This window comes from Ceratotherium simum, chromosome 6 (assembly GCF_057802395.1).
Source record: "Ceratotherium simum simum isolate JZ-2026a chromosome 6, ASM5780239v1, whole genome shotgun sequence".
NCBI lineage: Eukaryota > Metazoa > Chordata > Mammalia > Perissodactyla > Rhinocerotidae > Ceratotherium > Ceratotherium simum.
The window spans coordinates 8117924-8143797 of NC_141905.1; the positions used below are offsets into that span (position 1 = coordinate 8117924).

The window sequence follows — 25874 nt, forward strand, 5'->3', positions numbered from 1 at the left end:
TGAGGCCAAGAATCAGGGGCCAGAACTTGAAGATGACCCAGCAAATTTATTATTACTTTATGGGATACAACACATGATAGGCTATTTATATAGCACAAATTCATTGGCAATGGTACATTACAGTGAAATACCACTGAACAGGCCAAAAAATAATTTTTATGTTATTCACCTGCCTAGTGAAAGAGATATGAATGGCTCTTATTTGAACCATAATACATACACAAATTTAAGTCAGCTTATAGGAAAATTACAGGCCACAGATATTAGTAATGTGATAAGGAGTGGTCACACTGTACAATTCACCACCCCACCCACAGAAAATTAAATTGAACACAGTAAAACCAAACTAGGATAATTAAAAGGCAAGAACAGCACCAGCATGCTTTCCCCAAATTGCTGAGTTTCTCTCTGCACGAGACGTGTGCAGTGGAGCTTGGCTGTGTGCAGGAGAGCCAGACATCTTAGCAGGACCCCAAATTTCCATGCTTGCAAAGCCTAGTACTGGACTATTTTAATATACAAATGCCGGACATTTGGAACCAAAATACATTAGATTGCCAGTGTGTAGCCCTCAGTTGCATGGAAAAAACGAAGTCAGTGTAACCATGCATTATTCCTCCTTAAGGATGGAGCAGTGACTTGCATTTGTAATGAGTCCATGGCCAAGAAGGGCATCCATTGGTGTGCTGGGGCCAGCTAGTACAAGCTGTGAGAGCCCATTGTTAAATCTTTCAATAACTTTTTGCAAGGCAGTTGTTAAACACTGTCACTATCAAAATTAAAATCATATAAACTTACAACTAAAAAAATTATATTAAATGCAAATTAATAAATACTTAAAAACGCATTAATTCCTAATTGTTTTACTACGTTTTATGACACATTGGCAGCTTCTAAGAGGCCTTGGAAGGAGTATTTACACCATGTAACTGGCAAAGGCTAAATGAAGTCAATGCCTTTCCTGCACCCTACCACCACCATCTCCAGGCAGGGAGCCAGTTGTTAAATATTTACCACGCACCTCTGGGGCCTCCTACAGGCAATTACCAGAGCCCACCGTTCTGGCTGTGAAGACAAGCCCTTTAGGCAAGTTTCCCCCAGTAACTCCAACTTTCCAGAAGTTCCCACAAGACAGGCTGTCTCTTAATGCGTCAGAGAAGCGCTCAAGGACTCTCCCACCTGTATGAGGGTCACAATTTAGAAAGGACAGCACCATCCATCATTCTATGATTCTCACAGCAACCTAGAACTGTGGGCAAAGGATATTCTTTCCCTTCTAATAGATGAGGACACTGAGCCTCAGGGTGAGGAGGGCGGTTTCCTGGCTTCACACAGCCTGTAGGGTGGGAACCTAGCTTTTTCGGCTAGATTAGCTAGATCAGGTGGGCACATTTTATTTTTAAAAAATAAAGAAGAATTAAATAAACACAAGGTCCACAACTGGTATACTGTGGTGGGAAAATTAAATGGAAACAAATTTTCTGGCAATATGTAGCAACAACTTTACACCTGTGATACTGTCTGTCTCAGCGATCCCACTTCCACAACTTTATCCTTAAAGAAATTAAGGGAGCCAGCCCTGATGGCCTAGTGGTTCAAGTTTGGTGCTCTCACTAACTCAGCGGCCCAGGTTCAGTTCCTGGGCATGGAACCACACCACTCACCTGTCAGTAGCCATGTTGTGGCAGCGTCCCACATAGAATAACTAGAAGGACTTCCAACTAGAATATACAACTATGTTTTGGGGCTTTGGGGAGGGGAAAAAAAAGAGGAAGATTGGCAACAGATGTTAGCTCAGGGCAACTCTTTCCCAGAAAAACAAAAAAAGAAATTAAGGGTATGCCAAGATTTCGCTAGCCCATTTTCAATACAATGATATTTATTCTCGTGAACTCAGAAGCAACCTGTGTCCCAGGCAAGAAGCTGGGCTAAATTGACTGGGTTGCATCAGCCTCATCTGGGAATTTGTCAGAAATGCAAATTCTTAGGCTCCACCCCAGTGCAACCCACAATCTGTGTTTAAATAAGTCCCCTGGGCCTGGCTTGGTGGTGTAGCAGTTAAGTGCACACACTCCGCTTCAGCGGCACGGGGTTCGCAGGTTCGGATCCTGGGCTCGGACCAATGCACCGCTTATCAAGCCATGCTATGGCGGTGTCCCATATAAAGTAGAGGAAGATGGGCACGGATGTTAGCCCAGAGCCAATCTTCCTCAGCAAAAAAGAGGAGGATTGGCATCGGATGTTAGCTCAGGGCTGATCTTCCTCACAAAAAAATAAATAAAAATAAATACATAAATAAATAAATAGAAAGTCCTCTGGATGGTTGATCCGATACCTGCTGGAATGTGGGAACCCTTGGGTTAAACAAATCATGAAATAGCTAAACAAAGGAATACAATGGAGTTCATGAAGAACACAGAAAAATGTGTTCACAACATAGTGAGTAAAAACATATACTGTATAATCGCACTTATGTAAACCTAGTATATGTATATATACACAGTCACACGCATACAGTCTGGGATAAGATATACCAAAAAGTGAACAATATTTATCTTCGGAACATCCTTACAATAAACATGGAAGAAAATAAGCAATAATTTACTTCCAGTTTTATTTGAATAATAATGAAATAAAAATAAAATATAGGCCCACAAGCAAGATTTTGCAAAGCCACATGCCTCCTGCCCACCCATCCCCAGGATGCTCCACACCAGGCCTGGTGGGCACGTCCCTCAGCCGGGGCATCAGCATAAGTGTCAGCCTCTGGGTCAGAGGATGGTATTTGGCACACTGGGTGCAGAAAACAGGGCTGAGACCTGTCCACACAGGCCCTGTCCACACAGGGTTAAAAGAAACTGGCTAGAGAGAAGCCCCGTGGGAAAGACATGACATTTGTTTGCAAGGAAACATAAACAAGGACAAATGAAGACAGAAATGTGGTTCTGTGAGAGCCTGATCAAAGCCAGCTGGGCCAGCAGGCCTGGCTGCAGGGAAGAGGGACGCTGGGAGGGAGGGAGGGAGGCTCCCGGGGCAGGCGGGGCAGCCTCTCCAGCTATGGGCGCTGCCTGAGGGAGCGTGGCCCAGGACACAAACAGAGCCTGGGGAAGTTGGGCGCTTGGAGACCTGAATTAGCTGTTCCAATGGCTCGGATGGGAGGAAGGCCCACCCAGATTCTGTCTTGTCAGCCCCAAGGTCCTAGAACAGAAAAGAATCAGCATTTATCTAGCACCAACCATGTCCGGGCAGAGCAGGGCGTTTCACTATGTCGTTTAGTCCTTACGATGGTCCTGGAGGAGACCACCCTCCCCCCAGTTTTCCAGTCTGACTCGCTGGAGGTTAAGTAGCTGCTGAGCTGTGGGGCGTCCACACCAGGGACTGCGTGCATCTACAGAGCGCAGGCTTCCCCCTCACAGCACGTGAGACTGTCGTCAGTGCCCGCCAGGGTCCTCCCAGTGCCCTCCCAGGTCCCTTCCTGCCCCCTCTGGACACCTGCCCCCGCCCCCAGCTCCTCCTCCCACCGCCATCCACCACTCCTCTGAGCAACCCAGCCCCTTAAAGAGCTAGTGGGAGCCCCATGCTTGGCATTATTTCCATCCTGTAAAGGCTAAGGCGGCTTTACAACGTTTATTTAAAATCGTGCCAGGTAAATGCTAAGCGCGTATTGTAAATTATCATTAATTTGAAGAGATGTTTCCCTTTGGGAGACAAATGCCTCGCTGATTTCATGAGCAATAGCTGGAGCTCAGAAGTTACCCCACCACTTAATTTCTCTCTCCTGGCCTTGGCCTAAGTACGACCTTGTGTTGTTTTCCATCCTTGCTTTTAGAGGACAGACTCAGGCTCCCCATTCAGAATGGCGGAGGCAGTGGAGGGTTCCCTTCAGAACCCAGACGGTGTCTGAGAGAGTGACCACCCCCACCCGCAGGTTCCAGGTGTCAGTCACCTCCTGTCACCACCCTGGGATTGTGCCCGTTTTCTCCTCCCCCTTCTCACCGTCTCTGCCCTCATCTGGGTGAGTCACTACCGTCCTCATTTAGGAAGTCAACGAAAGGAGATGATGTTAGCCTGCCCAAGGCCAAGTCATGCCCATCCTGGCTGGCATCCGTCTGCCTTTCCTTATAGGGACATCAAGGGTTTTACGTGGCTAAACTTCCAAAAAATCCTCTTTAGACATTATTTCCTCTCTAAAATGTTTCACTCACGTGGAAAGACTATCTCTTTGACAGCAAATTCCCTCCCTGCCGTCCTGCTCTTCTGCCCACCCCTTCTCTCTCTGGAGTGGAGTTGGCCCCCTCCATCTGGACTGTCTTGGGAGGGAGGGCACCCTCCAAATTCAAGTGCATAAAATCTTCCAGGTGGCCCTCTGCAACTTTGGTCGTTCTTTCAGGGTTGAGCCGGTAGTAGGTGCACGGCCGCCGTGACAAGCTGAGTGTCTGGATTCCATGCCTGCCCTCACACCTGAGATTCCTATACCCATCTAAGGCCTGTTGCATATCAGTTCATCCAACTAACAGAATGACAGCTGTGTCTAAGCTAGCTCTTCCCAGAAAAGAGAAGCGTACCCCTGCCCCTCCTCCTGCTCGCTCCCCCTCACCTGACACCCGCATGTCCCCTCAGCCTGACTCAGCCAGTACCTACAGCCGTCCTCACAGCATCCCTGCCCTCTGCCTCACCCAGGCACTCAGCTGTCCTGTCCCCTAATCTTGTTTCTACCGTGTTGCTGCCCTTTCAGCAATAGTGGCATCAGAATTCATTCTGTCCACTTCTCTACCTGGGGACTCTCTTGGCCAAGGCCACCCGAGGCCATCCCCTCGGAATAGCTCTTATCCTGCTCACTCTCTCCGAGGGCAGCCTGTCTTTGGAGCCAAATCTGAGCTGCAGACTTGGACAATGAAGCCAGAGAGGGATGCGCTTCCGTTCCAATATCAGGGTCCTGCAGCCTTGGGGCCCAGTCTCCCCACAACACTAGGGGATGATACCAGCACACACAATACTGCTCAGACCATTCTCACACTAGACATGCCGCAGGCACGCTGCGGTTTTAGGAGTAAAAATTCTGTCCACCCTAGAGAAATTCTCATGTCTGTGCCAAAAGAATAGACACAAGAATTTTCATTATGTGTGCTTTATAGTAACAAAAAATTAGAAATGGCACACATTAAAAAGTTGAGTAGAACGTTGGCAATGATTTCAATCAATAAAAAAATAGCAAAATGTTTAAGAGGCAAAAAGCATTGGCGAGAATGTGGAGAAAGGATACTGCTCACATACTGTCGGTGAAGAGGGAATTGGTAGAGATTCACTGAAGAAGATCTAAGCAGTAACTACCTCAACTTTCATTTTCAATTCCCGCCCCCCCGCCCCTGATAATTAGCCTATTCAATTTTCCATTTTCTTCTTGAGCCAAGCATGGTCATTTAAATTTTCTGGGAAAATTATCTACTTTATCTAGATGTTCAAATTTACTTCTATAAAAGTATTCTTTGTTATACTCTTTTAATATTTTCAATGTCTGTGGGTCAATAACAATAAATGTTTATTATACACCTACTTTCTGCCCGGCATAGTTCTAGGCTCTAGGGGATACAACAGTGAACAAGACAGACAAAATCCTTGTCCTCAAGAAGCTGGCATTCCTGTGGGGTGAAATGATAGACAGATAAAAGGATATCTGGAGTCCACTTCTACTGTCTGTTTTGTCTTAGGTGTGATGTATCCCCGCTTCTTTGGATATTGTTCCATTGAATAACGGACATGGTGGGTGACACATTGTAGAGACTCTGGATGCTGTTATCTTCCTCTGAAGAGTGTGGACTTTTAGTTGATTTCTAGTGTTTTCTTAGATTCTGTATTTGTCTATTTAGCATCCATTATTCACAGGGCCAAACTAACAGCCAAAGTTGTTTATACCTTCCCATAATCCAGCTTTTGCAGGCAGGTGAAAATCATATTATAAACCCTCCAACCTATCCTGATTACACAGCCCCAACCAGCTCCTTTATCTAACTTTCACACACCAGGCCAATGTTTCCACTGCCCTAACTCACCCAGAGCCAGGGATGACAACCAGAGATCACCCCTACCGCCCAGTGCCTGCCGATGTTATTCAAACTAGCCAGTCCTAAGCTCTTTTTCCTGCCCAGCCCTACCTCTCCTGTGGAAAACACTCTAAGGCTCTGGGCCATGCTTTGCCTTGCTCCTGACTCTGGACCAAATTGGTGTTCCCTGCTGTGGCTCTGCATGACATGGGGTTTACATTTCTCCTTCTCTTGGGAAATGTAAACAATAAATTCATTTTAAATGGTATTGACCTCTCTGTGCTGTCATTTAGTCACCTTTATAAGTTAAGAGCTGGGCACAAATCATTAGTCTCTCAAGTTAAATTATTGGCAAATCACCTCCATTCTATAGAATCCTGGTCCTAGAGTTTGTTGAATGGGTCTGTTTCAGTTTTGCCTCCAGTCCAAGGGTAAAACCCCTAGTTCTGGTTTCAAGGGGAAGCTAGGTGTGTTTACCAAGTATATTAGTCAAGGTTCTCCAGAGAGCAGAATCAATAGGATGTGTATATACAGAGAGAGATTTTACGGAATTGGTTCACGTGATTATGGAGCAGGCTAGAGACCAGGTAGGAGCCAATGTCACAATTTAAGTCTGAAGACTGTACACTGGCAAAATTCCCTCTCGCTCAGGGGAGATCTGTCTTTTTTCTATTCAGGCCTTCAACTGATTGGATGAGGCCCACCCACATCATGGAGAGCAACCTGCTTTACTCAAGGTCCACCAATTTCAGTGTTAATCTCATCCAAAAACACCCTCACAAAAACACCCAGAATAATGTTTGCCCACATATCAAGACATTGTGGCCCAGCCAAGTTGACACATAAAATTAACCATCACACCACATCTCTCTAATTTGGCAGGATTTGAACTTCAAACTGTTTCTCAATTGCAGGGTAGCTACTGAAATCTCTGCTCAGCTCTTTTTTGCCTTCCAGCTGTTGTTTTCCCCGTTGAGACTCTTGGCAATGTCACTCTGTGCATGCCCAGTTTAGAAGTCAGCCAAGGACTTAAGGGAAATTTTTAGGCAGACTTTGTGTCTCCCCATCTAGGGCTGCTTCCTTTCTGGAATTGTTCCCCTAAATTTCTAGCCACTATGACAGCTTCAAGTCTCGGTGTTGGTCTTCCCAGCCCAGTAAGACAGCCACTTTCTGCTTAAACTCTGTTGCCCTGCGTGCAGTGTAAACTGGATTTGTCTCCAGGAGTAGAGCCAGATAAGTTTCGAGCTCACTTACTTCTCTTCTTTCAAGGGTTCATTTCCCTCTGGCTCCTGCCTGCTTTAGGTGGCTCTTCAGTGCCTTTAAATGGTTGTTTTATTGTATTTTGTACTGAGTTTATAATTGTAATTGGGAGAAGGATTAGAAGGGTACATTACTCTGTCATTTCCAACTTCAGAATCCCTCGGGAAGTTTTTTTTTTTTAAGTATTTTAAGATTTCTAAGGTAAGAAATATTTTTGTACTAACATTTTAAAATTTTTTAGATGTTTATTTCATTGGGTCGGTAAATGTAGGGTACATAATTTCAGTCCTTTGTAATTTGTTGAGATTATTTTTGTTTCTTTGTGGCCTAATAGATGTTCCAAACTTAGTATGTTGATGTTTGGAGAGAGCTGGTTTAAAACCTCCTAGTATTTCTCCTTGTGAATATATCATGTTTTACTTTATTTTAGAGCTAGGTTGTCAGGTACATAAAGCTTTATGATGTTTCTGTTATCAATATCAAATATCTTTCTCTGTCCTTTGTCAAGCTTTTTACTTGAATTCAATTGTTTTCCTGATATTACTCTTTCTACATCTGTCATACTTTTTGTTAGCATTTGCCTGGTAAAATTTTTTCATCCTTTTATTTTCAATCTTACTGTAATTTTTATTTTAGTTGTGTCCCTTATAAACAGCACGTGGCTGAATTTTTAAATCAGAATAAATATTTGTTTTAAATGGGCGAATTTAGTGAATTTAACCAATTCACATTTATTTTCATGTATTTATGCTTATTTTTGCCACCCTAATTTGTTATCTGTTTATGATGCTTTCTGGTTTGTTCCTTGTCTTCCCCCTTCTCCCCTTCCTCTCCTCCTCCTTTGTCTTCTTCTTCTCTTTCTCCTTTTTTTTTTTTTTTGTGTGTGTTTGTGGCCTATAATAGCTCAGAAGCTTTCCATCCTCCCCTTTTTTTGTCCTAGGAGCTTCTCCTGAATTTACATTATACAAATTCAATACTATAATTTTCTATCAACACTGAGAATTAATCAATATTCTATATTATGTCCCTGAACAATATAATACTTTTACTTCTCTCCTTTTTTCTCCCACACATCCTCCATGCTGAGATTGTGTAGAGTTTTAATGTATAGTATTAGTAGTGCAAATTTTTAAACAATCATTGCTTAAATTTAAATATAAATTTTGCTGGTTTCTTTGCTCACTGCCACTTCTTTTACCCCACATATTCCTCTTAAATTCATTTTTCATTTTGCTGAAGTTTATGTTCTAGTCACCTTTTTCTCAGAAAGAATTTTTAGTAGTGAATTTTCAGAGTTTTTGAATTGGTAGCATTTTTTTTTCCTTCTCACTTGAATGATAGTCTGTTTGGGTATGGAATACCAGGGCATAATTATTTCCCCCGAGAATTTTTAAAATATTGCTCTTTTATCTTCTTTCTTTCAGTTCTGCCACTAAGAAGTCTAATTTTGGTCACATTCTCATATTTTTGTAGATCATTTATTTTTCTTTGTTCTTGGTACTCTCAAATTTGACTTAGATTTTTCTGGGTGTGGTTGGCTTTGCATTTATCTCACTAGATCCTTCCTTTTAGGCTGAATTCTAGTATCTTTCTGTAGCTCTGGTAAATTTTATTCTCACTCTTTTGACATGTCTGTTATTTGTTCTGTCTGCTCTCTCCTTCTAGAACACTTGTTAAACGAGTATTGAACTTCTGGATCTTTCCTCCCTGTCTCTGAACTTCTATTTCACATACAATCACATGTCACTTAATGACGGAGACCTGTTCTGAGAAATGTGTCGTTAGGCATTATCATTGTTGTGCCAACATCATAAAGTGTATTTACACAAACCTAAATGGCATAGCCTGCTACATGCTTGGGCTATAATGGTGCTAACCTTATGGAACCACCATCATATATGTGGTCCATCATTGACCAAAACATTGTTAGGCAGAGCATGACTGTATTCACTTATGGTCTTTCTGCAACTAGCTTTGTGAAAGAGAAAACAGATTTCACAAAATCCAGACAACAAAATGGCTGAACATGTTAGCACCTTGCTTGTCTCACAGACTACCCGACCCTCCTCCATGCACCTGAGCCCCGGGCACAGTGATTCTCTTGCTCCTTCCTTAGCTTCACCATATTCTTTTATACTCCTGGGTATTGGCACCTCAGGTTCCAGAGTGCTCTGCCTTCTTCCCTGACTTGCAAACTCTTCACGTCCAGGCTGAGACATCACTCTCTGCTAGCAGTCATGCTTTTCTCTTTTTTCTGGGCTCCAACAGCACTCTGTTCACGCCTCTGGAATAATACTTGCTTACCCAGCTTGCCTGCAATTTGGGACTGTGATGCGCCCCGCAAGGACCACATCCCTGTCTCCTGTGTTTTTCCCACAGCGTCTGGTACCCCACCTCATAATGGGTGACATTTATAGAAAATTTACAAGTTTTGGACACCGTTCAAAGTGTTTTACATGCAATAACTCATTGGAAAATTGTAGCAACCCTCTGTGGTCATCATCCCCAGTTCACAGATAAGGAAACGAAGATGAAGTCATGGGACTTGTCAGAGTCACACACAGAGAGTAGGTGGGAGGCAGGAGGAATTTGAGGTCAGCCGTCCGGGTTAGAGCCCACACCCGTCACCCTGTGAGTGAATTCCGTCACTGAAGGAGCTCGCCGGCTGTTATGGTCAGGGCAACCATGCCTTAAAAAGCTGGGCTTGGAGGTGCAAACACAGTTCAAATGAATAAAGTATCCACAGGGTCTGGATGGAAGTGGCAAGTGCCTGAGAAAGTTTTCTCCTGTTTTGTTGTGTCTTGTTTTCCTTCTGAGACCAGCCATTTCCTTATGGACATCAGTCCGACTTATGCCCAACCTGCGTGAAGCCAGATCAAGGCCTGACGGGCAGCAGGAGGCATCAACACAACCTGACCCCAGAAGGCTGACAGAGGTGAGAGGAGTGTCATCAACAACAGCAACAAGTGGACCTTCTTGGAGTCCACAAAACATCTCTCCCTGGAGTGAGTCTACTAATGTTCGGGAGCAGAGCCCCTGCTGCTGGCTGCAAACGCTCCATCAGAACACATTTGGGGTAATTTTCTTTTTTTTTTTTTTTTTGGTGAGGAAGACTGGCCCTGAGCTAACATCTATGGCCAATCTTCCTCTTTTATGCTGACGAAGATTGGCTCTGAGCTAACTCTGTGACCATCTTCCTCCATTTTATGTGGGACGCCGCCACAGCATGGCTTGATGAGTAGTGAATCAGTCCACACCCAGGATTCGAACCTGCGAACCATGGGCCGCCAAAGGGGAGCATGTGAACTTAACCACTATGCCACCAGTCTGTCCCCTGGGGCAATTCTTGGACAGGGTTTTCATTCCTTCTTGGTCAGTCAGCAGTTGTGCTTGATTCACAATTTGTTACCAGTATATAAGAATCACCTCCTGATTTAAACTCAGGAAAGGACAAAACATCAGAACCACATTGTAAGGCTTCCTTATGGGTCATTTTTTGCTAAGAAAAATAATGGGCAGCTCGAGCCACTTTCCTGAAGAGCTCCGGCCACACTACCAAGGCCGCCGTCTGTCCCGAGTGAGCAACGGCAGGCTCATCTTATCTTGGGCAAGGGAAGATAGAAGCGACAAAATCTACACTTGCCCAGAAGAGGGGCCCGAGAGCTCTCGTGGTCTCTGACGCACACGGTGGTTGTGTGATACTGACCTGAGCAGCCCTCACTAACTAGAAACACTTGCTTTGGTTTATTTAAAATAGAAAAGTTTCTTTTTGACTGAGCCTACACAGTTCAAACTTAAGCCAGATTTGTCAGCTATCTGACTAACTTTATTTATACGAACAATGATAAAGATTAGTGAACACTTGGTTTATTGGATGATTATAATCAATTTTATGTTAGACTTAGCTTAAAAGAAATTTATCTTCATGAGAAAAACATCAGACAAATCCCAGTTGAGGATCAGTCTACCAAATGCCTGACCAGTGCTCCTTAAAGCTGTCAAAGCTGTCAAAAACAAGGAAAGTGTGAGAAACCACCACACCAAGAGAACCTGAGGGGACATGACGACTAAATGTAACGTGGTGTCCTGCTCCTCGTACAGAAAAGGGACGTTAGGAAAAACTAAGGAAATCCAAATAAAGTATGGACTTTAGTTCCTGCTAATGTAATCATATTGGCTCATTAACTGGGACAAATGAACGGTACTAATGTCAGACGTTACATTAGTGTGGGACATATGGGAACTCTCTGAACCACCCTCACAACTTCTAGGAAAATCTAAAACTTCTAAAATAAAAATTTTATTTAAAAAGTAATAAAGAAATTAATCACTAAATGAAAACTTCCTTAATCTTAGCTTCTCTGAATTTGGGTATGGGGGAAAAGTTGACTAAAACTAACTTAAAAGTACCAGATCACATTGCTGAGTGCCAACTACAGACCAGGGTTCTAAGAGCTTCACATGTGCTACCTCACTTTAATGCTGACAGAGATCCCCTAGGGTAGGTACAACTCTCAGCCCATTTTACAAATGAGGAAACTGAGGCATAGCAAGGTTAAATAACTTGTCCAGCTCGGAAAGCAGCATTTCGCTGTAGGGCTTACATACTCTACCGCCACCCTATACGGCACGGAGAGGGGACCACAAATGAAGAGAAAATTGTCTCAGTTGAAATTCCAGGACCTTGAACAGTTGGACCCAAAATGTACTGATAAGTGAGGCTGGGATGGTTGAGGCCTGAGTGGCTTCCCTGCACTCTGCGTACACAGCCTGGCAGACGTGCCACTCATTTGTCATCTGATGATAATGTAGATATGAAGAATCATATTCTTTGGAAGATGATTAATTTATCTGACAACTCTGGGATCATGACAAATGACTGGGAAGGGAAAGAATCAGTCAGCGGGATGGGCCCTGAGCACAGCCTGGACCCGCCGCCTTCAGACTTCACGTTGCAGCACCACGCCCTCTGCTCGCACCCCCGGCTCTGCTCCACTCAGCTTTCCTCTGTCTAAGCCACCCCTGCACACTCCACCTCGCGGGAAAGGAGGCTTCCAGCTCCTGCAGGCGGATGTTCCCTGCTTTCTCTCGTGGATCCCCGAGCACATTCTGGAGCAAACTCTGACACACGTGTTTTTAACCCCAGTTCACATGGTTGAATGCCTGCAGAAACATGGGGTTCACTCTCTCTCCAAATGCAGCCCGTCCTCTGCCTCCCTAATAATTGATACAAGAGACACAAGACCTCCCTAATGGTTGATACAAGAGACACAAGACCCTTCCCCTGGCCACCGCTCCCTGGGTCTTCCACACCCTAGTCAATGGCACCAAACCCTCAGAGTGACGCTGAGTCGCCCTGTCCCTCACCTCCAAATCCATGTCAGCGAGTCCTGGCATCTCCACCTCTAAACCCTGTCCCAAACCCACCCATCCTCTGCACCTTGGCTGCCAGCAATCCAACCGGAGCCACATTCACCTCTGGCTGGGACTGGGGCCAGGGTGCCGAACAGGACTCTAGGGGCTGTAGAGTGATATTGACGTGTCATGACTCATTTGAAAATCACAATAACTCTGATATTTTAATCTCCATCTGCTTAACTTTCTTGACTACCTCTCAGCTATTTCCAAACTTGGATGATGAAAAGTGGTGTCATTTATTTACTCATTTAAACCCTCATATATTCTATGATATATTCTATATATTAGAATTCTATCATATATATACTTTTAACACACATAGAACAGTACATTTAATTTTATGTACTGATTTTAATTTATACATTCAATGTAAATGTATTTTTAACTTGTAGGTCTAGAGATTGATACATATTTTTATTTGTTCGTCTTGTGAGATAACCCTCTCCCCATCTCACCTTCTCCTCCTCCAGGTGCTGAGTCCTGGAGGCAGTAAACCGCAGCTATGTCCTTAGATTCTGGCTGGCTGCTGCCATCTGCAGCTTGTCCCACCGTGTAGGGATGGGGTTTCCTCCCAGTATCGGAGTGTCAACTCTCCCTTCCGCTTTGAGTAGAGTGTTCTGCCTGCCAAGATGGGCTGTTTGGGATCTCCATGTGTTCTGGTGGCCCCGGGGCCTACTGGGCTGGGAGGGCAGGGTCTATCCCAGCGCCTGGCCTCTGCTAGCATACTCCAAAACCACAGGGTGAGGCAGTCAGAATGGCCCTCACTCAAGACATTGCACCCACAGACACAATGACTTCTCGTGGTAGCTTCCAAACACATCCAAGAGCACCTGCCCATTGGAACCTCCACCCCCAGGAGCTACTCCCATGAAGAGGGGCTGTCAAAAGGGGCATCAGAGAGCTTCCAATAGGACTGCCACAGAAGGAAGTCACTGAGCTTGGATTTGGGAATTAAGCCAAGGGGATCTATTACATAGCAGCCCCCAGCCCATTCCGCTTCACAGGGCAAGTCAGCCTTTATAACCCGAGGAGAGAGCACAGGTCTTCAGCATACTTCTCTGGATTCTTCACACAGGAGACCTTGTGTTGGGCTCAAGCAAAACCAGAGCCCAGGAGTGGTGCTGGGAGAATATGCTGTGATATGGGATGGGGCAGAGGACCCATGGTTCTGCTGAGTCTATAGAAAATAAAATGATGACTGAGAATCCAGAAGCATTCACCTTTGGTTCACAAGTGTCTCTGCCATTCACAAACCAGATGTCTTAATTAAAATGCTGCTAAAAGAAGCAAATCAATTAACAGATACCTTACAAGATGGTTTATTCTATCTTACACACAGAAAATTGCTTATGAGTATTGCGTTACTGCTTTAGGTTATCAGTTAGCAAAGGCTGCTAATGAACTGCATTGTTATCAAGTCAGATAAAAGATGTCCTGGGTATCCAGGCAAATTATTATAGCACAGCACTTTATTTTGAAATATCGCTCATCTTTCATCACACAGAAGGAGAGTAACCTAATCTGAGGAGAACCAGTCCATACAACCACCCAGATTTCTGTTGAATGGAAAGGCAAAGAGTATTCCATAACGCAGCCCCAGAAATACAGGGTTAATATTACAGGAGAAAGAAGTGTTAATGGGCCTTATGCCACAGAACCTTAGGTTTATGGCAATAATAAAAAGATGTGGGTTTCCTAAGCCTCCACATCTCCACACAGTTGTGTCCTCCATGACAAGGTATGCACATTGTACTAATAACAGCAAAATAATTCTATAAGCATAACAATAATTGCTTACATCTCTACAACTCTCTATAAGGCATGGCATCTGTTGTCTCATTTAATCCTTTGTTGGCTCCATCATTTGAAGAGCTGCAGAGCTGCAGGCTCATTCCATGGCCGTCAGAACGTTACCTCTCACTCCAGCCCAGCCTGCCATTTCTTCTTTTGGAAGGTCAGTCTTTCATTTACAGGAATGGAGACTGCCCCATGCTCTCCATGTTTCAGGGCTCCTGAATGTTCACAGGGGGATTCTTCTGGCAGCTAAGAAAGTGAGGCCAATAGTTCTAGAAAATGCTGCTTACCTGTTGATAAGATGGTGGTGCTAAAGAGGTTGTGTCTTGAGTTGGTTCTCATTTCATAAGCCATTTGCTGTGGGTAGGTCCCATTGACATGGACACAATGCCATCAAAGAAGCATGAACGGCTCTGACATGGTGGACCAGGATAGGCAGTGAAGATTTATTGGCTTCCTTCCTTTCTCATTGCTGGATAAAGTGTTCTGCCTTCCTCTATACAGTCAGCTTCTTGCAGAAGAAAAATGATATTTTCCTTCAGGACAGAGGTACTGTGGATTCTGTTCATTCTCTTATTTGCCCTGGATATTGAGTTCCATGTGAAGGTCTATCATCAGCTTTGGACACTCAAATTCAAGACATCCCCAAGGCTGCAAGTGTGCGCAGTTTTCCAGACTGCCAAACCCCTCCTGCAGAGGCCACTTGCTTAGAGCTCAGTGAGTTGTGCATCTCTGAAAAGGAAGAGAACCATCTGGAAGACTTATTGACAGAATGACTATGTTCCAATTAATCATGGCATACGCTTATGGGAGACTCACAATTAAACAGGTATGAAAGAGTCCATCAGCAAATCTTAGTAAGGTGGGACATTTCCTCATGTAACAAGGAAAGGGACCTGAAGAGCAGTGGCTTCTGGATAAAGCGGAGAGTTTTTCAGATAGAGCTCAACCTAGAGGTTGTTTTCTGCCTGCCAAACCAAGGCCACAGAACCTCATCCACTTTGGTGACAAAAAGAAAAGTCATTCCCCAGACTTAATAGGCAGATCTAGGCGGAAGTGCTACCTTCTGTACTTGAAGAGTTTGCACAGATCTGGGCAGATGCTATGAGGAACAATGTAGGCAGACCTACGGGAATGGACCTGGAAACTGATACCGTCAAGTGTGAACTACACACTGTTACAGAGGGTGGGACTTCTCCGTAGTGTATCAGCTTTGACGGGAGGGAATGGCAGCATAGACATATATTAAAGACTAGGAACGCAGAAGAAAAGATGAGGTCACCAAATCAGACCCCAATACGGTAGTAGAGCTTGGGCTGATAGTAGGGCAGAGACACTGCTGTGGCCGTTCTCGGCGAAGGGCCTCACCAACACCTCTGTGTTGAGACTGAATTCACACCAACACTTCATTGTAGTTTCACATCAACATTATCTATGGTTACAACAGAATGACATACTTATGCTTACATGGCATACTTGTTTATGCCATTCCATTGCACATATTCAGTCCTAATATCTTGATGTCTAACTAACATCTCCCCTTGGGAGAAGGGGCAGCAGAAAGACAGGACAGAGTGAAGCATCAATGGGACAAGCCAGGTTAACAACCATAAAAGGTACAGCATGTACCTACCTACGCCACGTGCAGAGGACCAAGGGCACAGGTTGAGGTCGGGGTTACAGACCTTGATGGCAGCAGAGCCAACATGAAAGACAAGCAAGGATGGTGAGAGAGAGAAGTGGAGGAAAAGATTCCAGGAGAGGGCCTCAAATGCTGTCCTGTTTTTGTGCTTCTCCTTTAAAGGATGGTAGGTCTAGAAGAACAAAGAGTCTGAGTCGGCTGGTCTGGAGGTCCAGGGGCTCAACAGAAAGTGTATCCCTCCCGTTATCTTTAACAAGTCTTGAGTTAAAAGGGCCCCTTAAGGTGTTGTTAAGGAGAGGATCTAACGTGGCTGGATCTAGCCAGCATTTGTACTTGAGATGCCGAGGCCCAGAGAAGACAGGCAGACCAGGAGAGCAGCTACTCCTACCCATGACAACCCTGAGTTGGCAGAGTGGCACCTGTGACTCCCCCATGGACGGAGTTGTTCTCTGACAGGGCATTGATTCCTCTACAGGTGGGTGTGTTATCAGCCCTTAGAGAGCCAGGCACAACCTGCAGGAAAAGATAAGCTGGGCAGAGACTGGGATAGCATCTGCTGGCTGGACTAGCAGGTGAATTGGGCTGCAGATCTGGGCTGGATATCAATAGAAAGAGAAAGAGACTTTTGGAGACCCTAGGATTACAGTGGCTGCCTAAACCCAAATCTTCCACCACATCCTCCAGAAATCATACAGACCAACAAGGAGAGAAGGAAAAAACAAAACTAAACTAATCACAAGTGTGCCTATACATCCTGGTTTGCTTAGGATCATCCCAGGGTATATCCATGGAGGATGAGTTAATGCCTGCTAATGCTGAAAAGTCTTTTGACCAAATCCAACACACATCTCAGATTTTAAAAACTCAATAAGGGCCAGCCTGGTGGCATAGGGGTTAAGTTCACATGTTTTGCTTTGACAGCCCAGGATTCATGGGTTCAGATCCCAGGAGTAGACCTGCACACTGCTCATCAAGCCATGTTATGGTGGCGTCCCGCATACAAAATAGAAGAAGATTGGCACAGATGTTAGCTCAGCAATAATCTTCCTCACTAAAAGGAAAAAAAAACTCAATAAGATAAGAATGAATGGATACTTCCTTAACATGATAAAATATGTGCACTTTAGCCCTAAAGCTAGCATCTTACTTAATGAAAACCACTACTGATTTTCCCACCAAGATCAGGCACAAGACTAGTGTACTCACTGCTTCCACTATTATTTAAGGTTGGTGGTTTTAGTCAATGCGATCAGAGAGGAGAAAACAGTTAGAGGCTTAAGAATTGGGAAAGAAGATCTACAATTTGGCAGATGACATAATATGATGAAATATCGAGGAGATCAAAAAGAAAACAAACACAAACAATAAAAGCATTCAGTAAGGCAGCCACTATAATGTTAACTTCCCCCCGCAAAATCTACAAGCAATCAAGTAGGGGACGTAATAGGAAATTCCACTTACAAAAGCAACAAACCCATAAACTATTTAGGAATGAATTTAACTTTAAATGTGAAAAACCCGTAAGAGTAAAATCTGAAAACTCTCCTGAGACACACAAAAACAGACTTGTAAAAGAAAAAGTTCTCATGTCCATGAAGGACTGCTTGACATCATAAAGAAGTCAATCATCTTCAATTTAATACATGAACGTAATTCAACCCCAATAAAAATGCGAAGATGTTTGTTCCCACAGATACTTTCTGAAGTTGATTCTGAAGTTCAGACGGAAAAACACATATGAAAGAACAGCTAGAAGAGAATAGCAAGAATGTGCGCCTGAAAAGGAAGCACGATGGGGGGTGCAGAGGGGCCAGCACTGCCAGATGGGAGAGCGCACCAGGAGGCTTCCACAAGAAAGAGTATTGTACTAGCACAGGACTAATCACAGATACTGCTGGAGAATAACAGAAAATCTAGAAATAGTCTGAGTACATATGGAAATTTAGAACATAATAAAGATGGCAAATAAAACACTGGGGAAAATAGGATGGTTTTTAAAAATAATATTGAAATAACTGGAATGCCATTTGGGAAAAAGATAAAATTGGATCTATATCTCATACCATACACCACAATAAAAGCCGAATGGATCAGAGATCCAAATAAAAAATAAACCCATATGAGAACTAAAAAAAAATTTATATTTATGTGCATATATGTACATATATAAACATTTCTTTAATTTTATAAAAAAAATTGTATATATGTAAAAAAATTTTTGATTAAATATATTTTTGTAAAAGGAACTGGCCCTGTGGCCTACTGGTTAAGTTTTCATGCTCTGCTTCGGCAGCCCAGGTTTGCAGGTTCGGATCCCAGGTGCGGACCTACACCACTCATCAGCCATGCTGTGGCGGCATCCCACATACAAAATAGAGGAAGACGGGCACAGATGTTAGCTCAGGAGACTCTTCCTCAAGCAAAAAGAGGAAGATTGCAAAAGATGTTAGCTTCTTAGGGAGAATCTTCCTCAGGAGAAAAAAAAAAGAGGAACACAGGAAGGATAAAGCAGGAGATGTGGAAAACGGTTACTTCAAAGCAGTGTGGGGGGTAGCAGGGTGGAGTAGACAGGTGGGGGGCAAGTCTTCTCTGAGTTTACCTGCTTACATATCTTTAGCTTTGAACCATGTACGTGTTTTATATACTCAAAAAATAAAATTAAACTAAAAGGATTAAGAAAGGAAACATTAAAACAGCATACACACTGAAACAAATGTTCCTAACTCTATATAAAATTGATAGCATAACCACACAGAGAAAATAGTTTAATCTGAACATAACACTCTGTACACATTGAGGGCTAAATTCTAAGAACAAAAAGAACAGCAAAGAAATCTTCAAGTCACTAAGCATGTTTGCAGTTGCATACTGTTGTAATTCTGGAAGTATTTTGCATGTATTTTAGAATAGAGCAAATGGGTAAAAATATCCAGATGGTTGAGAAACAGGGTTTTCACTTTGGAGGAAGCAAAATAGAAATACGGAATGAAGAAAGCTTAAGAAGAACCTTATGGTATTGTGTTTTTGATTTAAATATACATTTGCCGACTATCCATTGAGAGGGCCTGGAAGCAACGATGCCTCAATAGTCATGAGCACACAGTGTGCCCAGATCTTGGTTTCTAAAAACTATTCCAAAGAAGGAGAAGGAGAAGGAAAAAACAAGCAAGGATCCTAGGGAAAATGGGTGATTCCAGGTCTGAGCAGGGACAGCTGGGATATTGTGTTGTGTCAGAAGTCTAGGAAATGCTCAATGACTAATGGAGTTCAGTCAAACACCACAAAGAAGTGACTTGTACTGGATAAACTTGGGACAATCAGAACATCAAAAAGATTCATGATGGTAATGAATTATAATGCATTGACGTCCATAGGAATAATGTTCAACAAGTAAGAGAAAGAGAAAAGGTGGGGAAAGGAAAAGTCTTTTTTCTATAAGAATGCTAGCTATTAAATGTAGAGGGAATGCTGAAATTAGAAACTCAGTATTTTGTAACCCCCAAAGCAATCACTGATTCAAACACGGATCGTGAACAGACGTTAAATCATTGGGCGAAGAATTGTTGGGAGTGAGGATGCTCACGTGGTCTCAAAGTGCCACCCATCAGATGATTTACTAATTGCAAAGGGAAAATTTTATCTCTACAACACAGAGACCCAGCGGTCACTCTCTTAACCAAGTGATCAAACGCAGCATCACCAACAGTGAGAGAGCCTGGCACCACGTGCCTCCTGATGATACAATAAAAGATAACGCAATGTCACCTCTGTGGTGTTCTTGACGAAATTCTCAATCTGAATCTACTCAGGAGGAAACAATCAGACAAACCCAGAAAATGACACATCATACAAGATAACTGGCTTAGGTACTTCAAGACTGACAACGCCATGAGTGGAAAAGGCAGAGGGGTTGTCCAACACTGAAAGAGACTGGAAAGATACAAAATCAAACACAATGGATCCTGGCTTGGAAAAATAGAACTATAAAAGATGCTTTTGAAACAATAGGAGAAATTTGAATATGGTTGTGTAATATTATTGAATTATCACTAATTTTCTTAGGTGTGGCCATTGTAATGTGATTACGTGGGAGACGTGGTCATGTATTTAGAGATGAAATATGATATCTCTACTAATTTTTAAGTGGATCAGAAAAAATATGTGTATACAGAGATAAAGCAAATGGGGCACAATGTTAATTTGTGAACCTAGGTGAAGGATGTATATGTTTTTATTGCACTGTTCTTTCAAGTTTTCTGTGTATTTGAAGATTTTTTAAAAAGAAGGAAGGTGAGAGCCCATGGGCAGTGCATGAGGTGCGGGAAAGCAGGCCTGAGGAACGTGAGCTGTGAACAACGACTCGGATAAACCCGAGGGAGGGGCCTCCTTTCCCAGGAGCAGGGCTCCTTCAGCCAGTGGCCCAGGACCTTGCCCCCTCCTGCAGGCCCTGCCCTCACACTCAGGCCTTGTCCACTCTGAGACCCCAAAGCAGCATTGAGAAGCAGACGCTTCCGCCAAACCGATAGCTTGATGACACAAAGAAAAGGGTTTTTTTCATCAAATGAACTAAACTGGCTAACGGTTTGTCAAAGAGATAGTCTTGGTAAATGAAAAAATAAATTAACTATCTTGCTGTTAAAACCCACTTTTCTCTCGGGGCCGGCCCGGTGGCGCAAGCAGTTAAGTGCACACACTCCGCTGCAGCTGCCTGGGGTTCACCAGTTGAAATCCCGGGCGCACACCGACGCACCGCTTGTCAGGCCATGCTGTGGCAGCATCCCATATAAAGTGGAGGAAGATGGGCGTGGATGTTAGCCCAGGGCCAGTCTTCTTCAGCAAAAAGAGGAGGATTGGCAGATGTTAGCTCAGAGCGGATCTTCCTCACCAAAAAAAAAAAAAAAAACCCCACTTTTCTCAGCTCTAATGAGGCAAATGCCTCACAGCTTCATTTCAAAGCTTTCCAAAGTACTACCATATGAGGACTTTCTGCAAATATCCCAAGGAGATGTGGATTCCCGGCCTCACAGCCATCCTGGCACAAAGACTTCTGGCCCACAGCTGGCAGTCACCCTCCGGTGCTGCGTGGGGGCATGCAGAGGAGCTGCCAGCCCCTGCAGGAGACTGCCTGCCTTTCCTTCTTTCAGTAGGAGTGAGGACTCTTACAACTCACCTTTCGGAGAAACTGAGATTTAACCTGCAAAACAGAAGAATAGGATGTTGGCTGAATCATTCCTAGATGGCAAAAAGCACATGCAAACTTTTGCTCCAGGAGAACGGCTTGCTCTTCTTAGCTTTTTCTTTCGGGTCTTCTTCCTGACTCAGCCTGACTCCATCTAGTGTTAGTTTCGGAAACTTGAATTGTAACTCTTCGAAAATCTCTCTATTTGTAGAGGAGCTCTGGTATGATGCGTGCCAAGAACGGTTGCTTGCACACAGTGGGAGAATACACCCCTGGGGTGGAGGGGAGGCTCCCATCCAGCCATTAACTTCTAGCCACCCATCTCTCCCCTGCCCTTCATTTCTTCCCTCCCTTCCTCCACCCACCTGTCTTCCTCCTGCACCCTTCACGTTCCTTTTCCTGTCCTTCACTTTCACAGCATTGATTGTTGAATGACTATTGCAGCCACCTCGCCTGGATTATGGAAATTGCCTTCTATATCCCTGATGTATCAAAATAATCCAAAACTTCTAAATACAGACAAAAACGAGCAGCTCCTCTGGAATGATCGTACACTGTGACTATTTGTTCAGCAATGCTTTTAAATAGGTTTGTGTTGTATCGTTCACAGCAGCATCTTTACACATACACATACATGTATCACTCATTCATTATGAATACAGCCTCCCGCATCCCCTCATCTCCCAGCAGGCACGCATGCATGCACACACGCGCGCACACACACACACAGCAGGAGTAAGAATTGGGCGGTGTGAAAAATTTCGTTCTTTGTAAATTCCATAACTAAGATGTCTCTGAAATAGGGTCTGCAACGAGCTCTGGAGAATTCCAAGCAAAGTGTCTTAACTCAGAGTGCCCCTCCATGCGTCCAGGCGGTTTGGATAGCCAGGGTACTATCCCTCACTTCTAGGTGGTGAGAAGATCACTGTGCTAGAATCTCCACCCGACCACGCAGTCATCCTGACACAGGCCAGAGCTGGCCACAGTAGCTGCAGCCACATGCCTGGGGTGCCTCAGCCGCCCAGCAGAGGGCCCCTGAGGCCATGCAGTGGGCAGAGTCTTCGCTATTGCAGACACAGCCCATCCATCCAAAACTGACTCCCGTCCTGCGCTCCCCACCACAGAGGCCAGCTGGACCCCCAAAGGCAATGTGGGTTCTGGGCCTGGGGGTCATCTATTCATTTCCAGGTCCCCTCACCCCCATCATCAAAGGCTAGCCCTTCTCATGGTTCCAGACTCAACCCACGGCCTCCCATGCCCCAGTCTGCCGAGAGCCTTGTTAGAACCCCTGATGAAGGTCGGTCTGCCCTGATCCTGTAGTGGGAGAGCCTGAGTCAGCACCCAGCCCAGAGCCATCAGAGCGCTGCCTCTGGTGAGCTGGAACAGGGACACCCTTCCGGCCAGGAGTCACTACTGCACACTCTGGCATCATGCCAATCCCCCAGGGTTGAAGAAGAAAGAGCTGCCCCAGGGAGAAGGTTCCTGAGGGTGGGGAAAAGGAGGGGCATTAGGAGCCCCTGACTTGGAATTCTTCTTTCCCGCGTGAGTGGTCTCATGGACTTGGTGGCACTTGAGAGCTGTTCAGCATGTTTCTTCTACGAAGAGGAATGTGACAGCTTTAGCTAGTGTGGGTCTGGGTGTGTGTGAATGTGTGTGTGTGTGAGATGAGACATGTGACATCTGTGGTCCCCCAGCCTGAAAAGCCTCTAATTCCACCTCACATTTCCAAAAGCCCCCTGGACTGGTTGCCTGACCCCCATCCATGAGAACCCTGGGTGCAGAGGAGGTGACATTGCCAGTGAGAGGAGAGCTGTGTGGCTGCCCCGGGCCTGGAGACCACTGCCTCACGGGCCCACTAACTCTAGGATGGCCCCATGCTCCAGTTTTCCTAGGACAGTCCGGGTTTATGCCTGTCCTCCTGACACAATTCTTAGTAGTGCCTCTTCTCCGCTCTCCGAAAGTCCTGATCTGGATGAAAAGGTAAAAAGTCCCCATAATCACACCGGTCTCCCCCAGCCCAGGTTCCTGTGGGATGGCCAAAAAGGAGGTGGTGGGGTGGACGGGGGACAGGACAGAGCAACAGCGAGAGTCAGACACGGAGAGAGGCAGTGCCTGGAGACAGAGTTGGTGAGACTTGCTTTAGGGCCTAAATCAATCAGAAATCATTGCCGGAAACCAGAACGTCTGAAGGAGGCAGATCCTCAAGAAAGTGAACTTCTTGAGAAAATCCATCCCCAGCTCATCCCCAGGGCATGCCCCTGAGGACAGGGTGCCACGCATCTGTCTCTCCTTCATTCGTGAATCTACTCCTTCCTTCCATAGACATCACTTAGCACTTACTGGGTCCCAGGTCCCAGGGAAGAACTGTGGGGGGAGACCACGCTTCGGGCCCCTTCTAAAAGCCCACCATCCGTCTCAGCCCAGACCTCAGTCCTGAACGCCAGCCACTTACTGAACATCTTCTCTGTTTGGAAGTCTCCAGAAGCCTCAGACTCACCATGTCCAAAAAGTAGGCACCGTGTCACCCCCACAGCCCACGGCCCAAGCTGCTCCACCACCTGCTTCCCAAAGGGCACCACCCAGCCAGGCTCCCCCAACCCCACCAGCAAACACTACGCCGTTCTGGATTCCTCCCTCTTCTCCTGGGGCTGCACCTCCCTGCAGCCCCCGGATCCTGGGCCGGCTGCCTTCTTAGTGGCACTCAGATCCCTGCTCCAGCAGGCCTTCCCAGCAGGTCTGAGCCCTGTGAGCATCCCCAGCAGGTCTCCTGTCTCCAGCTGGGCCCCCGCCTCCATGCTACTATAACATAAAAGATGTTCCATCCTTCTGCTTAGAATCCTTCACTGGTAGACCAGAAGTCTCAGGCGAGGGTTCAGACTCTCTCACTCAGCACACACGCCACTAGATCCTCCGTGAGTAGAAACTCCCTCCCTCTCCAGCCTCTTCTCCACACCTCACGTGGAGCACTTGCTCTGGCCACACTGGACATCGCTCCCTGAACATTTTCCACGGTTCCCCACGTGCACGCCTACACATGTGAGGGTGCCCTCTGCCCGTGTGCCCTTCTCTCTCTTCCCCCAGTGACCTCCTCCTGGTCCTTCCATGGACACACCCAGGCTCCCCTGCACTCCTAGACACCCTGCCTCCCAGCTGGATCTGCACCCCTCTGTACCCCCAGGGCACAAGGTGGCACAGGCTTAGCCCTGTCACAGCACCCCCCGACCCCAATGCCATGCACGAGCACCTGTGATGTGCCTTTCTCCCTGTGGACTATGAGGGAGCTTGTCCTACTTCTCTGTTCTTAATCCTCAGCACCTAGCCATGCCTAATGCCCATTTGTTCATTCATTCATTCAACACGTATATGAGTATCCACTCTGTTCCAGGCTCTGTGTTAAGTGCTGGGGCTACAGAGATGAAAAGGAAGATCCCTTCCTCAAGGACCCTACATTTTAGGGGGGAAACCATCAAGAGAAATTGACAAATCAATCTAGTATATAAGGTCAGTGAGTGGAAAGTACTATGAAAAAAAAATAAGGCCAGGTAAGGGGAAGAGAATGATTGGGGGAGGGGGGTTTCTATTTAAACAGGCCATCTAAAATGAAATGGTGGCATTGAAGCAGAAATGTGAAGGACAGAGGGCAAAACTTGCAGCTACCTTGGCAAAGAGCATTCCATATAAGAGAAAACAGCAAGTGCAAAGGCCCTGAGGTAGGATGGTCCTTGGAGGGCATGAGCTCTATGCAGAAGAGCAGTGTGGCTGGGTGCCAGCAGGGAAACCAGGTACCTGGAGCAGGCCATGTGTGGCCTCCCAAGTGGGTCATGGCAGCGACTGGGGACTTTATTCTGAGTGTGTAGGGATTCAATGGGGGGATACTGAACAGGGAGTGGGGCAGAATCTAACCCAGAGTGTGCAGAGGCAAGCCCAAGCCCTTGCGGGCCAACCCCCTACTCTTATGACTCTTGCCCACTGGCCCAAAGAAGGGAAGAAGGGGCTGTGGGATGCATTCTAGTCCCCTAGGAAGCATTTTGGAAGGGAGGAAAGGGCTAGGATGACAGGCAAGGGAGCAGGATGGATAATATAGGAGGGAGGATGATACCTGTCACATGTTGGCGGTGACCTTACCTTGGGGCTCTCTTCTTTAGCGCGGTGGTGTCTAAACAGAGAAAGCACGGTGTTAGGAAGGAGGCACTGTGATCAGTGCCAGGCAAGCAGGAGAGGGTCAGAGCTGGTGTCTTGGGCAGAGCTGAGGGGCTCCCTGGGTTGGGGCCACTGGGGGGTGGTCTTGGGCTGAGTGCTCCGCCCCCTCCCCTTCGGCACTGTGGGAGCTTCTCTATCCAGGTCCCACCACTGAGCCCCCTAGTTCAGCAAGCAGGCGAGACTGAGCCTTTCCTAGACACCCCCCATCTCTCCTCTCCACCCCTTCCACTTGCAGATGCTGGGCCCTCTGGTCCTCAGGAGACGCGGCCCGTCTCCTGCTGTGTGATGAAGAGGCTGTTTTCTCTCCCCCCTTGTTCATAGAGATACAAAATCAATGGTA

General features: G+C 45.6%; 1 protein-coding gene across 2 annotated transcripts in view; it reads right to left on the bottom strand.

Annotated features, from left to right (window-relative positions):
* Positions 1-14008: 14008 nt before the first annotated feature.
* The window catches only part of TMEM273 (transmembrane protein 273), a 36335-nt gene continuing 24469 nt past the window's right edge, over positions 14009-25874 (bottom strand). The window contains exons 4-6 of one of the 2 annotated variants that reach the window (XM_087431831.1): positions 25460-25490; positions 21326-21349; positions 14009-17206 (exon numbers count right to left, since the gene is read on the bottom strand). In XM_087431831.1, coding sequence (XP_087287957.1) covers positions 17188-17206; positions 21326-21349; positions 25460-25490 — 74 coding nt within the window. In that variant the 3' untranslated portion in view covers positions 14009-17187. The remainder of the gene's footprint in view (positions 17207-21325; positions 21350-25459; positions 25491-25874) is intronic. The other variant, XM_014789034.2, reaches the window with a different exon arrangement.